We start from the raw sequence: 16,653 nt of genomic DNA, 5'->3' as shown, positions 1-16,653 counted from the left end.
ACAAATAAGTATTTAATTCGGCAAAAACAAGCGTCATTCAACTTGCAATTCTTAAATAAAGAATCTTCGGGATGTTGCAGAATCTTCAAGCAAGTTTTTCTATGTGGGGAAACCCAAAATATCTTATTTGAATAGTTATTTTCTTTTTAATTATAATCGACAACATTTAATTCTTCATGCTAAAATTAAGATTAGTCAATGGCTAAAAACAAGTAAATGTCATAACTGTGTTTTTGGGTTTTGCTTCTCCGGAAGGCAAAGGAAAATTGGCCCGTGCGAGGCGTGAATTTAAATACATGTTTATTTAACAATAAAAAAGGAATAAACAAAAGGCGCTCACAGTGGAGGTAGAAAACTTGACTATACAAAACAAAAGACTTGCACGAGGGCGGAAATACAAAACTTGGGTAGAAACACAAAACTTGCACAAAGGCAGAAACTATGAACAATAAAACAAAAACACTAACTGTGGCATAAATGAACAAAACTTACTTGGCAAAGAACTGTGACATGACATGAAGTGGAGGGATCAAAAAGTGCGAGGACGCCAGGACGAACAACAGAAACAGACAGATTTAAATAGTGACGTGATCAGTGAAAACAGGTGCGTGACAAGACAGGTGAACAGGTGCGTGACATGACAGGTGAAAACTAATGGGTGACCATGGAAACCAAACCAAACAAGGAAGTGCAACCAGGAACTAAAAAGAGCCCAAAACCCAAGCAAAACAAAAACATGATTAACACAGACATGACAGTAAATAGCTCTTAAAACTCGGGAAATTTCTAGAAATAAAACTTCAAATCTTGGCTAGTGGCAAATCATTTGTAGTGTGCTTGTTTACCGGCCAAGTGCTTGCAACCGGACGTGACGTCACGTGCAACAAAGGTATCAAAATATAGCACTGTTTGATTTTAAGTGAAATGGTACCCGGTACTATTGACGGACTTAGGTCTTTACCTATGAAAGTACCAAATTCGATACCAATCTCTAACTGGACTATTGATATTTTACATCAATTTAGCCATTTTTAAGTTGAAAATATGTAAAATATGCCTTGAAAATAATTTTTGAGAGTGAATTCCGAAGCACAATGTGGCAAGGGACGATTGTACACAGATTGTCAAATACCTCCCTGTCACTTCAAATAATAATTTAGTAATGGACCCCTTTTTTTTCAATTGTGCATGTAAACTCATGCATGTCGTCCAGCTGGACTTTTTTCTCTATTTCCAGTGACACCTACACCATATCTTTACATTGTTTTGTTTTCTTGTGTCCCTTCCCCCATCTTGATGTCCTGCTTCCCCGTTAGAAGACAGGAAGCTCTTTGTGGGCATGCTGGGAAAGCAGCAGACCGACCCCGACGTGAGAAAGATGTTCGAACCCTTCGGCAGCATCGAGGAGTGCACAGTGCTCCGCGGACCGGATGGCACCAGCAAAGGTAATCCAGCAGGCACAAAACATTGATACAGCGTTGATTATACAAAAACCCCAAACCAGTGAAGTTGGCACGTTGTGTAATTCGTAAATAAAAACAGAATACAATGATTTGCAAATCATTTTCAACTTATATTCAATTGAATAGACTGCAGAGACAAGATATTTAATGTTCGAACTGAGAAACTGAATTTTTTTTTTGCAAATAATCATTAACTTAGAGTTTGATGGCAGCAACACATTGCAAAAAAGTTGGCACAGGGGCATGTTCACCACTGTGTTACATGGCCTTTCCTTTTAACAACACTCAGTAAACGTTTGGGAACTGAGGAGACCAATTTTTGAAGCTTTCCAGGTGGAATTATTTCCCATTCTTGCTTCATGTACAGTTTAAGTTGTCTTGCTGAAATAAGCAGGGGCGTCCATGATAACGTTGCTTGGATGGCAATATATGTTGCTCCAAAATCTGTATGTACCTGTCAGCATTAATGGTGCCTTCACAGGCGTGTAAGTTAACCATGCCTTGGGCACTAATACACCCCCATACCATCACAGATGCTGGCTTTTGAACTTTGCACCTATAACAATCCGGATGGTTCTTTTCCTCTTTGTTCCGGAGTACACGACCTCCACAGTTTGTAAAAACAATTTGAAATGTGGACTCGTCAGACCACAGAACACTTTTCCACTTTGTATCAGTCCATCTTAGATGAGCTCAGGCCCAGCGAAGCCGACGGCGTTTCTGGGTGTTGTTGATAAATGGCTTTCGCTTTGCATAGTAGAGTTTTAACTTGCACTTACAGATGTAGCGACAAACTGTAGTTACTGACAGTGGTTTTCTGAAGTGTTCCTGAGCCCATGTGGTCTTCTTCTTTCGTGTATCGTCTTCATATGTCCATCTTCGTGTCGTGTAGCCACTCCCTCGTCTCAGGTCCCACTTGGAAGAGGCCCTCCTCTGAAGGTGGTCTATGCCGGGGACAGGTGGTGATGATGTGGTCGGCAGTCTGCTCAGGCTCCCCGCACTCACACGCTGCACTGTCTGTTAGGCCCCACTTCTTCATGGACGCTTTGAAGCAACCAACCCCTGTGCGAAGGCGGTTCAGGAGGGTCCATTGCCGGCGAGGTAGATCTTCTCCCTCCACGCCACCTCCAGGATCCTGGATGTAATGGTGTAGGCGTGTCTGTCCTGCTGACTCCCACTCCTGCTTCCATTCCGCTGCCAGCCAGGCTTTGGTAGCCCATGTGGTGATATCCTTTACACACTGATGTTGGTTTTTGTTGCAGTACCGCCTGAGGGATCCAAGGTCACGGGCTTTCGAAGTTAGCTTTCGGCCTTGCTGTGATTTCTCCAGATTCTCTGAACCTTTTGATGATATTACGAAGCGTAGATGGTGAAATCCTTAAATTCCTTGCAATATCTCGTTGAGAAATGTTGTTCTTAAACTTTTCGACAATTTGCTCACGCATTTGTTCACGAAGTGGTGACCCTCGCCCCATCCTTGTTTGTGAATGACTGAGCATTTCATGGAAGCTGCTTTTTATACCCAATCATGGCACCCACCTGTTCCCAATTAGCCTGTTCACCTGTGGGATGTTCCAAATAAGTGTTTGATGACCATTCCTCAACTTTCTCAGTCTTTTTTTGCCACTTGTGCCAGCTTTTTTGAAACATGTTGCAGGCATCAAATTCCAAATGAGCTAATATTTGCAAAAAATAACACATTTTTCCAGTTCTAACGTTAAGTATCTTGTCTTTGCAGTCTATTCAATTGAATATAAGTTGAAAAGGATTTGCAAATCATTGTATTCTGTTTTTATTTCCGATTTACACAACGTGCCAACTTCACTGGTTTTGGGTTTTGTATAATAACCTCAAGTCTGTGTATTATCCAAAACACATTAAAGCTAAATAAGTCTACAAAGTTGGATAAGATGATTGCACCTGTAGATATGCCTGCTCAGTGGCAGCCTTGAGTATTACGCCTCCAGCGTTCTTCCCTGCGGGGAATGGGGGTGACTATTATGTGTAATAACGCTAATGATATTTGCCATGTTCAAACACAGACGCGAGGTTTTCCTGCGTCTGTTGCCCGAAGCATGACTAATGGTGCAATAGGTTTTATGGGTCATTGCTAATGATGCTTGCAGGCTGTGATTGATGAAGCACTGCATGTTTCTTGGACCATGTTTAATGACGCCAAGGTTACTGATGAAGCACTCGATTTAAAGGCGGCGCCAAATGTATTTTTAAATGGACATATCCAGTGTGTGAGGCCGTATTTGATTAGGTGTCGTCTCGTCTAGGGTGTGCATTTGTTAAGTTCCAGTGCAACGCCGAGGCCCAGGCTGCTATCAACGCTCTCCATGGAAGCCGCACTCTACCGGTGAGTCCATTTCACTGCAAAAATATAAGATAAAAAGAGTAGATTTTAGGGAAAAAAATACAAAAAATTTGTGAAATTAACAAACTGCATGGACTGATAATTTTACTTGATAAACATCATAAATTAAGATTTGTATATCTAGAAATCCTTAAACAAGATTTTCTATATGGTCGAACAGGCCTGGCCCTAACCAATCTGGTGCCCCCCCCCCCCCCCTCCCCACCCCCACATCGGCAGTGAAGTGTATATACTCACAAAAAACCGAATTGCTTTGTCTTTGACCTTTTTTTTACTTTAAGAAAGCAAATTAACATATTATATGAGAATGTTATGTTATGATTATCTTTAACCGATTCACAGCAGTGCTCAAATTAAAAAACAGCATTTCCTCTCATGTGATATTGCTTAATTAACATTAATGATGTGCACTTTAACAACTAGGCTTACAACTATACCTAATATATATAGGGGTGGAAAAGTGACTATTACCTGCAGGGCAAACATTAGCTAACCAGAAGGCAATAACAATGTAAACAAAAAACACCTGCTTAAAAGATCTAATACAAATGTCCCTGAGGAATGTAAGGTGGGATTACTGTAATTACCTAACGTTACATTATTATTTTCCATAACAATTTAGCCCCCTCCACAATATTAACCCGATGTTAAAACAGAACTAGCTATTTATTGATTAGCAATTGCCAAATCATGTAACATTAGCTTAATGCTAAAAAGCCAGGTTACTATCACATTCTGTAACAGACAAATAATTTCATGTAGGCTAACGTTACCTGCCTGCTACCTCTGTCTTTTTCTCGTTTCTCCGCCTCTTCTTTTATCTTTTTTCTTCCCTGGGCACCTGACAGTTTTGGCCGTTTTGACATCTTGTGTTGATTTTTTGATGTGGTAAGAGTCATGATACGGGAAGGGAGGGGGCGCACCGTATGGGGGGGTGGGGGGGGGGGGGGCGTAATGTTGTAACAAATAATATTTCTATTAAATAGGCTTTACTTTGCATTTTAATTAACGTCGGATTATTTTTTGTATTTAGAAATAATAGTACCAACTTTTTTTTTTTTTTTCCTCCAACATTTGTGGCACTGGCTTGGCGCCCCCTGATGGACGGCGCCCTTAGCATTTGCCTATACGGCCTATGCCACGGGCCGGCCCTGTGGTCGAAAACATCTTATTTTAATATAAAAAAGTCTGGATTTTTTCTAAGTGTCAAAAAGTCTGGATTTTTTCTAAGTGTCAAAAAGTCAGGATTTTTTTTAAGTATCAAAAAATCTGGATTTTTTTCTAAGTGTCAAAACATCGAGATTTTTTTCTATCAAAAAGTCGGGATTTTTTCTAATTGGCAAAAAATCGGGATTTTTTCTAAATGTCAAAAAATCGGGATTTTTTCCAAGTGTCAAAACGTCTGGATTTTTTCTAAGTGTCAAAAAAATCGGGATTTTTTTTAAGTGTCAAAAAATCGGGATTTTTTCTATGTGTCAAAACATCGAGATTTTTTTCTGTCAAAAAATCGGGATTTTTTCTAAGTGTCAAAAAGTCTGGATTTTTTGTAAATGTCAAAAATGTGGGATTTTTTGTAAGTGTCGAAAATTCTGGATTTTTTTGTAAGTGTAAAAATTCTGGATTTTTTCTAAGTGTCAAAAAGTCTGGATTTTTTCTAAATCAAAAAATCGGGATTTTTACTGTCAAAAAATTGGGATTTTTTTTTCTCAGTGTCAAAAAGTCGGGATTTTTTCTAAGTGTCAAAAAGTCATGATTTTTTTCTAAGTGTCAAAATATAATCATTCATGTTTAAAAGTAAGATTAGTCAATGACTAACAAAATTTGATAGCTCTTAAAACTAAGGAAGTTTCTAGAAATACAATTTTAAATCTTGGCAAGTGGCAAATATTTTGCAGTGTATAATGTGCTAACATGCTAACAGTTAGCATTAAGGATGTGAACCTTTAGGCACCACACAATTTGATTCTATTACTAGGGGTTATGATTCTATTCTCGATTCAAAACTATTCTCGTTTCATAACGATTCTTAACTTAAAATCAATACTTTTTTTAAATAACATTGGGTGCCAATTCTATGATTAACTACATTCATCCATAAAATAGATAAACAGCTCTGATAAATTACTGTACGACTTAAAATACAACTGAGTTGTTTGATTTTGTTAAATAGATTTTTGATTTGTGTTAATCAATTAAATATATTTTTTGACACACGGAGTTAGCATGCTAGCACCTTGCAATTTCTTACCGTACAAGACTATGACGAAGCGTATGTACAGTAGGAAAGGGATCCATATGGCCCCGTTCGTTGCAGTTTACCTGACACATGAAACGTGATGAATATCCAAGTTTGGCAAAATGTCTATTCAGAAGAAGATGAGTAAAACAACAACAAAGAGTGTGCACTGTAGTATGTCTGCAAAATGGACATCGTTTTTGTTTTTTCTGTCCACGCTGCAGGGAGCCTCATCCAGTCTGGTTGTGAAGTTTGCCGATTCGGAGAAGGAGCGGGGGCTTCGGCGGATGCAGCAGGTGGCCTCTCAGCTGGGAGTCATCAGTCCCATGACCCTGCACCTCGGAGCCTACAACGCCTACACGCAAGCTGTGAGCACACAAGTTTCTTTTCACACTTAGGATCTGATTCAAGTTTTCAAACCGAGAGGAGAATATGACCACTTGTCCAAGCTATTGAGCATTTACTTCACAATATCCTTATTAGGTTTGTTAATGTACACAAATCTGTACTGAGAGCTGTTCTTTAATATGTTGAACCTTTCATGGGTCATGTTTGATGCAAAGTAGCTCAAGCCCAACCAAACTGGTATTTACTTTCATGAGTACACACTAAAAAATGTTGGGTTGAAAAATAACCCAATTTTAACCCAACTGCTGTTTCAAAAAAGGACAAACCCCTTATTTCAGTTATTTTAACTCAACATTTTGGGTCAATTTTTTCAACCCAACTTTTGCATTGAATTATTTACCAAAAAGTTGAGTTATGATAATGTAATGTTGGGTTATTCCCGACCAATCTATTGGGTGGAATTATTTAACCCAAAAGTTGAGTTATGCTAACTCAATGTTGGTTGATTCATAACCCAACTATTGGGTTGAATTTATTTAACACAAAAGCTGAGTTATGCTCACTACAATGTTGGGTTATTCCCAACCCAACTATTGGGTTGAATTATTTAACCCAAAAGTTGAGTTATGCTAACTCAATGTTGGTTGATTCATAACCCAACTATTGGGTTGAATTATTTAACCCAAAAGTTGAGTTATGCTAACTCAATGTTGGTTGATTCATAACCCAACTATTGGGTTGAATTTATTTAACACAAAAGCTGAGTTATGCTGACTACAATGTTGGGTTATTCCCAACCCAACTATTGGGTTGAATTATTTAACCCAAAAGTTGAGTTATGCTAACTCAATGTTGGTTGATTCATAACCCAACTATTGGGTTGGATTTATTTAACACAAAAGCTGAGTTATGCTGACTACAATGTTGGGTTATTCCCAACCCAACTATTGGGTTGAATTATTTAACCCAAAAGTTGAGTTATGCTAACTCAATGTTGGTTGATTCATAACCCAACTATTGGGTTCAATTTGTTTAACACAAAAGCTGAGTTATGCTGACTACAATGTTGGGTTATTTCCAACCCAACTATTGGGTTGAATTATTTAACCCAAAAGTTGAGTTATGCTAACTCAATGTTGGTTGATTCATAACCCAACTATTGGGTTGAATTTATTTAACACAAAAGCTGAGTTATGCTGACTACAATGTTGGGTTATTCCCAACCCAACTATTGGGTTGAATTATTTAACCCAAAAGTTGAGTTATGCTAAGTCAATGTTGGTTGATTCATAACCCAACTATTGGGTTGAATTTATTTAACACAAAAGCTGAGTTATGCTGACTACAATGTTGGGTTATTCCCAACCCAACTATTGGGTTGAATTATTTAACCCAAAAGTTGAGTTATGCTAACTCAATGTTGGTTGATTCATAACCCAACTATTGGGTTGAATTTATTTAACACAAAAGCTGAGTTATGCTGACTACAATGTTGGGTTATTCCCAACCCAACTATTGGGTTGAATTATTTAACCCAAAAGTTGAGTTATGCTAAGTCAATGTTGGTTGATTCATAACCCAATTATTGGGTTGAATGTATTTAACAAAAAAGCTGAGTTATGCTCACTATGATGTTGGGTTATTCCCAACCAAACTGTTGGGTTGAATTATTTAACCCAAAAGTTGAATTATGCTAACTCAATGTTGGTTGATTCATAACCCAAGTACTGGGTTGAATTTATTTAACACAAAAGCTGAGTTATGCTCACCAAAATGTTGGGTTTTTCCCCACCAAACTATTGGGTTGAATTACTTAACCCAAAAGTTGAGTTATGCTAACTCAATGTTGGTTGATTCATAACCCAACTATTGGGTTGAATTTATTTAACACAAAAGCTGAGTTATGCTCACTACAATGTTGGGTTGCGCAATTTAACGCTCCTTGACCCAATAGTTGGTTAAAATGTATACATTTTACTGCTGGTTGGTCCTACTCCTTCCCAACTACTGATCCAAATTATTTTTATTCCATTAAAATATACTCAAAAGCAAGATATGAGTGACCTTTTTTTACAAGAATCTGTAAGTGCAAGTTAAAACTCTACTATGCAAAGCGAAAGCCATTTATCAACAACACCCAGAAACGCCGTCGGCTTCGCTGGGCCCGAGCTCATCTAAGATGGACTGATGCAAAATGGAGAAGTGTTCTGTGGTCTGACGAGTCCACATTTCAAATTGTTTTTGGAAACTGTGGACGTCGTGTCCTCCGGACCAAAGAGGAAAAGAACCATCCTGATTGTTATAGGAGCAAAGTTGAAAAGCCAGCATCTGTGATGGTATGGGGGTGTATTAGCGCCCAAGGTGTGGGTAACTTACACATTTGTGAAGGCACCATTAATGCTGAAAGGTACATACAGATTTTGGAATTGCCATCCAAGCAACGTTATCATGGACGCCCCTGCTTATTTCAGCAAGACAATGCCAAGCCAGCAGGGCTTCATAGTAAAAGAGTGCGGGTACTAGACTGGCCTGCCTGTAGTCCAGACCTGTCTCCCATTGAAAATGTGTGGCGCATTATGAAGCCTAAAATACCACAACGGAAAGTGAACAACTTAAGCTGTACATCAAGCAAGAATGGGAAAGAATTCCACCTGAAAAGCTTCAAAAATTGGTCTCCTCAGTTCCCAAACGTTTACTGAGTGTTGTTAAAAGGAAAGGCCATGTAACACAGTGGTAAAAATGCCCCTGTGTCAACTTTTTTGCAATGTGTTGCTGCCATTAAATTCTAAGTTAATGATTATTTGCAAAAAACCCATTTAGTGTGTTTTGTCTTCTGGGAGGAGAAATTGCAAATGTGACTTCGCACACGCAGTGTGATTTCTCAAGACTAAAACTCAACTGCGGGAGCTGTGTGGTGTTTATATTTAGCACGTTTAGAAAGGACATGCAAACGGGCAGTTGTTCAGAATCAGCTGTGAGAAAAGGAGCGCTTATGTGCGCCTGTCAACATATATGGACTGTCAAATATAAAAACATTAGACATGATGGTCTATTCCGCAATATATGTTTTATAATTTTCTAGCTGATTAATGACTTGAGGGGATGATTAAAAAACAAAAATGAATTGATGTGTTTTGGTGTCTGCAGACGTTCTTTTAATGATGTTTGTTATTGTATGAAAAAAACTCCTTGCAATATGCATTTTCTTGCGTCGGGAGCACACGCTTGCACTTAGTGCCGTCTTTAGCACCTTCAGCGCCCTAAAAAATAGTAGGTTTCATTGTAGATGCACTGCACGACTACTGCTATATATATAATAGTATATAATATTAGTATATATTATGTACTGTATATATCAGGGGTGTCCAAAGTGCGGCCCGGGGGCCATTTGCGGCCCGCAGCTAATTGTTTACCGGCCCGCCACACATTCTGGAAATGCTATTGCAAAAAATAAAAATGAACATTAAAAAAAGTGGAATGAGGTGAAATCTAACGAGAAAAAGTTGCAATGTTGACACAAAGCTGCCATGCAGGCTGTTATTTTTTTCTTTTGTTTTTCTTTCTTTTTCTTTTTTTGCCACTGCTCAAAAAAAAAAAATAATGTCAAAAAAATCCATGTTATAATTAATTATTCAGGAGAGAACACACAGAAGATAATACAAATAATAACAGAAGAAATGAACAAATTAAAAAGATGGTTTGACAAAAACAGACTATCTTTGAATCTCAGTAAAACTAAAATAATGCTATTTGGTAATAGTAGGAAAGAGCATCATACGCAAATACAAATAGACGGAGTAGACATCGAAAGGGTAAAAGAAACCAGATTTTTGGGAGTATTAATAGATGATAAAATAAACTGGAAATCTCATATACAAAACATACAACATAAGGTAGCAAAAAACATTTCAATAATGAATAAAACAAAACACGTCCTGGGCCAAAAATCACTTCATATTCTCTACTGCTCACTAGTGTTACCATATCTGAGTTATTGTGCAGAAATATGGGGAAATAACTACAAATGTGCGCTACATTCGTTAACCATGTTACAAAAAAGATCAGTTAGAATAATACATAATGTTGGATATAGAGAACATACAAACTCTTTATTTATTAAGTCAAAAATATTAAAGTTTGGTGATTTGGTAAAATTGCAAACAGCTAAAATGATGTACAAAGCAATCTATAACCTGCTACCAAAGAATGTACAACATTTCTTCTCAACTAAAGAGGAGAAATATAACCTTAGAGGAAAAAATAATTTAAAACATTTATATGCACGTACAACACTTAAAACTTTTAGCATAACAGTATGTGGAATTAAATTATGGAATGGATTAAGTAAAGAAGTTAAAAATTGTACTGACATGATCCAGTTTAAGAGGTTGTTTAAATTAATAGTGCTTACAAAGTACAAAGAAGAAGAATTATGAGAAAAACTTCCAACCTTATTGAAAATATTCTTCATCTCAGTATGTTAATAATGACTGAATTAATTAATTACATATTACAAACTGTTGTATATACTAATTCATAGATGTTATTTTATTATATAAAAAGGTCAGTAAATGATTTTATATCATTGTAAATGCTTTGAAGTGGGAAAGGGGTAGGATTAAATAAGCTTTGCTTCTTCCTACTCCTTTTCGGGCATGATGTAAATGAAATGATATGAAATTGTGTGATGTATTATGATGTAAATGTGTTCATGTTCGAAATAAACTAAAAGAAAGAAAGAAAAGAAAAATTATTTTCAAAGCTCCAATTAGTTCAAATTTTTCACTTTAAAATGTTTTATGTGGTAAATAGTGCATATATTGTGTAGTTGCCATATAAAACCAAAGTTTTCTTTGACAAAAGCGCATAAAACAAACAAAATAATAGTTCAAACGTAAAATCGACAGATATATCTGAAGTTGATCTCGTAACTTAAGTGATGAAAGTAAAATTTAAAAAAAACGAATAAAAATGTATCACTTTATGAGTGGGGCACCTTTTGAATCCCAAATATATTTAGTGGTATTTTATTTATCTTTTCACTGTGATGACTCAAAAATATTAAATAATTAAAATCAATGGTGTCCCGCATTATTTATATTTTAGGTCTCTAATTACTAAATACTGCATATTTCAGTTTTACTATGAAAAACAAAGTTGTTTTTGACAGAAAAGCCATATAACCTTTTTTTTTTTTTTAAGTTGATATAGAGATCTACTGTAAGCGTTGAATAAAAAATAATAATACAAATTAGACTTATTTTTAACATTTTAATAACTGAGACCCTTTATGGTCCCCGGGACCCCTAAAGGTAAAATAAATACAAAAAATCCATATATTTTGTTATGGTTTGAAAATGAAAAATATCAAAATGCCCCCCACATGCTTTAATTTTTCCGTTTGCGGCCCTCAGTGGAAAAAGTTTGGACACCCCTGGTATATATAATATGTAAATATTACATATATTTTATATTGCTACTATGGTACACTTTTAGTCTACTTTATACCTTTTGTTTTCGCCCTCTTTTTTGTGCCCTTGTGTGCATTATCCTTTCCATCCTTACCCTTTCCACCCTTTGTAACTGAGCTACTGTGTGGAACAATGTCCCTTGTGGATCAATAAGGTTTGTCTAAGTCTAAGTCTAAAATGCCCAGAAAAAGGGGTACATATGCAGTGTGTCAGTGTGCTGAATGATTCAAATTCTAATAAAATGCTGCAAGTAAGAGGAGCATAACATGAATGTGCAGTAAATGAGTGTTTCCATGGTGAAAGCCACATAGTACATGCAAAAAACTCGTTGCACTCGTTATCAATTGTACACGGAGTCTTAGTAATAGTTCAATTTTATAGTTTTTGCACATGCTGTTCAGCGCGTTACATTTGGATCTTAGTAGATCGGGTCCATCGTCTTCTGTGCATTTCCAGCTGACAATCATATTTATTACATCATTTATTGTATGCTTCTATTGGGGGCAAAAAAGATCAAGCAAACATTGGAAGTGAACGGTCTTGCTTTGTTGATTTGCATTTGAAGTCATGATTAGATTAATGCTAACTTCTTAACCCCTCCCAGTTGATGCAACAGCAGGCGCTAGTGGCCCAATCAGCTTACCTCTCTCCTGTTGCCACGGTGGCGGCCGTTCAGATGCAACAGCTGGCTGCCCTCAACCCCAGCAGCCTAATTGCCATGCCGATCGCATCCATCACCCCCTCTTCAGGTAGCCAGAAAGCGGACATGCCAGACTCAGCCATTCGCTTCAGGGAGACTTCGTTGTATGAAGTTTTTATTTTTGCTTTGTTTTTACAGGTACAAGCACTCCGCCCTCCATGGCAGCCACGCCGGTTCCTGCCCTGCCTCCACCAATTGCATTGAGCAGCTACCCCTCAGTGCCAGCGCCACCTAACGGCCAATCAGCAAGCGAGACCCTGTACACCAACGGGGTCCATGCCTATCAAGGTAAAGTACAGCCATAAAATCCAATGTACCGTTGAAGGTATGAACTGCTTCTGGCAGGCCACCTGCTCACATGCAAGTGTAATTAGAATAGAATAGAATAGAATAGAATAGAAAATACTTTATTGATCCCTGGGGGAAATTCAGCACCACAGTTTGCTCACAATAAACAATAAACACTTGGGTATTTTTTACATGTGAATAATATAAATACAGTCTATTATACAGCATTATTCATATAAATACAGTCTATTATACAGCATTATTCACATGTGAATAATATAAACACAGTCTATTATACGGCATTATTCACATGTGAATAATATAAATACAGTCTATTACACAGCATTATTCACATGTGAATAATATAAATACATTCTATTATACAGCATTATTCACATGAGAATAATATAAATACAGTCTATTATACAGCATTATTCACATGTGAATAATATAAATACAGTCTATTATACAGAATTATTCACATGTGAATAATATAAATACAGTCTATTATAACAGCATTATTCACATTTGAATAATATAAATACAGTCTATTAAACAGTATTATTCACATGTGAATAATATAAATACAGTCTATTATAACAGCATTATTCACATTTGAATAATATAAATACAGTCTATTAAACAGTATTATTCACATGTGAATAATATAAATACAGTCTATTACACAGCATTATTCACATGTGAATAATATAAATACAGTCTATTACACAGCATTATTCACATGTGAATAATATAAATACAGTCTATTATACAGCATTATTCACATGTGAATAATATAAATACAGTCTATAATACAGCATTATTCACATGTGAATAATATAAATACAGTCTATTATAACAGCATTATTCACATTTGAATAATATAAATACAGTCTATTAAACAGTATTATTCACATGTGAATAATATAAATACAGTCTATTATACAGCATTATTCACATGAGAATAATATAAATACAGTCTATTACACAGCATTATTCACATGTGAATAATATAAATACAGTCTATTACACAGCATTATTCACATGTGACTAATATAAATACAGTCTATTATACAGCATTATTCACATGCGAATAATATAAATACAGTCTATTATACAGCATTATTCACATGTGAATAATATAAATACAGTCTATTATACAGCATTATTCACATGTGAATAATATAAATACAGTCTATTACACAGCATTATTCACATGTGAATAATATAAATACAGTCTAATATACAGCATTATTCACATGTGAATAATATAAATACAGTCTATTATACAGCATTATTCACATGTGAATAATATAAATACAGTCTATTATACAGCATTATTCACATGTGAATAATATAAATACAGTCTATTAAACAGTATTATTCACATGTGAATAATATAAATACAGTCTATTATACGGCATTATTCACATGTGAATAATATAAATACAGTCTATTACACAGCATTATTCACATGTGGATAGTATAAATACAGTCTATTATACAGCATTATTCACATGTGAATAATATAAACACAGTCTATTATACGGCATTATTCACATGTGAATAATATAAATACAGTCTATTACACAGCATTATTCACATGTGGATAATATAAATACAGTCTATTATACAGCATTATTCACATGTGAATAATATAAATACAGTCTATTACACAGCATTATTCACATGTGAATAATATAAATACAGTCTATTACACAGCATTATTCACATGTGGATAATATAAATACAGTCTATTACACAGCATTATTCACATGTGAATAATATAAATACAGTCTATTACACAGCATTATTCACATGTGAATAATATAAATACAGTCTATTACACAGCATTATTCACATGTGAATAATATAAACACAGTCTATTATACGGCATTATTCACATGTGAATAATATAAATACAGTCTATTATAACAGCATTATTCACATGTGAATAATATAAATACAGTCTATTACACAGCATTATTCACATGTGAATAATATAAATACAGTCTATTACACAGCATTATTCACATGTGAATAATATAAATACATTCTATTATACAGCATTATTCACATGAGAATAATATAAATACAGTCTATTACACAGCATTATTCACATGTGAATAATATAAATACAGTCTATTACACAGCATTATTCACATGTGAATAATATAAATACAGTCTATTATACAGTATTATTCACATGTGAATAATATAAATACAGTCTATTATACAGCATTATTCACATGTGAATAATATAAATACAGTCTATTATACAGCATTATTCACATGTGAATAATATAAATACAGTCTATTATACAGCATTATTCACATGTGAATAATATAAATACAGTCTATTAAACAGTATTATTCACATGTGAATAATATAAATACAGTCTATTATACAGCATTATTCACATGTGAATAATATAAATACAGTCTATTATACAGCATTATTCACATGTGAATAATATAAATACAGTCTATTATACAGCATTATTCACATGTGAATAATATAAACACAGTCTATTATACAGCATTATTCACATGTGAATAATATAAATACAGTCTATTACACAGCATTATTCACATGTGAATAATATAAATACAGTCTATTATAACAGCATTATTCACATGTGAATAATATAAATACAGTCTATTATACTGTACATTCAAGTACAGTCAAAAAGGAATTAAGAGCAGATGAAATGAAGCAGTACCGTGTGTGTGATTTAGATTGTGCTGCTAAAAGGCCATTGGTGATGATGTTTTTGTGTCACAGCTCAGAGTCCTGTCCTGGACCCCCTGCAGCAAGCTTACACAGGCATGCAGCACTACACAGGTGAGACTTTGTCGTGACACATTCAACAGGTGCAGGGGTGTCTAAACTCGAAAAAAACACTCAACAAAATGTGGGAAAAGATAGCAAAAATTGGTAATGTAAGGTGAAAATTTTCAAATGTTGATGCTAAAAGGGATAGGTACCATAGGGCAGTGTTTTTCAATCAATCATCAGTCAATCAATGTTTACTTATATAGCCCTAAATCACGAGTGTCTCAAAGGGCTGCACAAGCCACAATGACATCCTCGGTTCAGATCCCACATCAGGGCAAGAAAAAACTCAACCCAATGGGATGACAATGAGAAACCTCGGAGGGGACCGCAGATGTGGGACCATAATAGCTGAATAGACAAGCGTTTTGTCAACAACAAAACTCTAACCAACACATTTTACACAGAAATTAGGCTGTTATCAGGAAGAAGTACATCATGCCTGCGTACAATATCACAACAAATGGCAATCATGTGGTTATTGTCAGTACTGTCAGAAAACAAAGACTAAAACGAACTACAACCAACGCTAGCAATGGTTATACTGGTGAAAATAAGTAGAGCATGCTTAGCATTTTACCAAGGTATGCCTATAGGCTACAGTTTCAAACATTTCAGATTGCCATATAACTTGGTACATGTAGTCCACAATATGCAAACACGAATGAGGAATTATTTTACCCTGATTTGGCTGTTTCCATACGTTTCACATTGCCATGACACTTTAGATGCCAGTTGTAGAAATGTTATTGTTTTGTAATGATATTCACCACTGTCCCTTATTGTGTACTTCCTCCCCGCAGCTACCTATCCTGCCGCCTACAGCCTGGTGGGGCAGCCGTTCCCTCATCAGCCCACTCTGGTAGCTCAGCAGCCCCAGCAGCCACAGCAGCTACAACAGCGTGAAGGTCCAGAAAAGTTGTTGTACTAG

The 16,653-nt window shown here is 35.8% G+C and overlaps 1 protein-coding gene across 6 annotated transcripts in view; it reads left to right on the top strand.

Annotated features, from left to right (window-relative positions):
• Positions 1-16,653, top strand: part of LOC133636252 (CUGBP Elav-like family member 3) — a 120,581-nt gene that overhangs the window by 72,207 nt on the left and 31,721 nt on the right. For 5 of the 6 annotated variants that reach the window (XM_062030066.1, XM_062030065.1, XM_062030067.1 and 2 more), the window contains 7 exons: positions 1,317-1,445; positions 3,746-3,825; positions 6,304-6,447; positions 12,503-12,647; positions 12,737-12,886; positions 15,672-15,731; positions 16,526-16,630. In XM_062030066.1, coding sequence (XP_061886050.1) covers positions 1,317-1,445; positions 3,746-3,825; positions 6,304-6,447; positions 12,503-12,647; positions 12,737-12,886; positions 15,672-15,731; positions 16,526-16,630 — 813 coding nt within the window. The remainder of the gene's footprint in view (positions 1-1,316; positions 1,446-3,745; positions 3,826-6,303; positions 6,448-12,502; positions 12,648-12,736; positions 12,887-15,671; positions 15,732-16,525; positions 16,631-16,653) is intronic. The other variant, XM_062030068.1, reaches the window with a different exon arrangement.

Source organism: Entelurus aequoreus, linkage group LG20, assembly GCF_033978785.1.
Source record: "Entelurus aequoreus isolate RoL-2023_Sb linkage group LG20, RoL_Eaeq_v1.1, whole genome shotgun sequence".
Classification (NCBI taxonomy): Eukaryota; Metazoa; Chordata; class Actinopteri; order Syngnathiformes; family Syngnathidae; genus Entelurus; species Entelurus aequoreus.
This window is presented reverse-complemented; position numbering and strand designations above follow the sequence as displayed.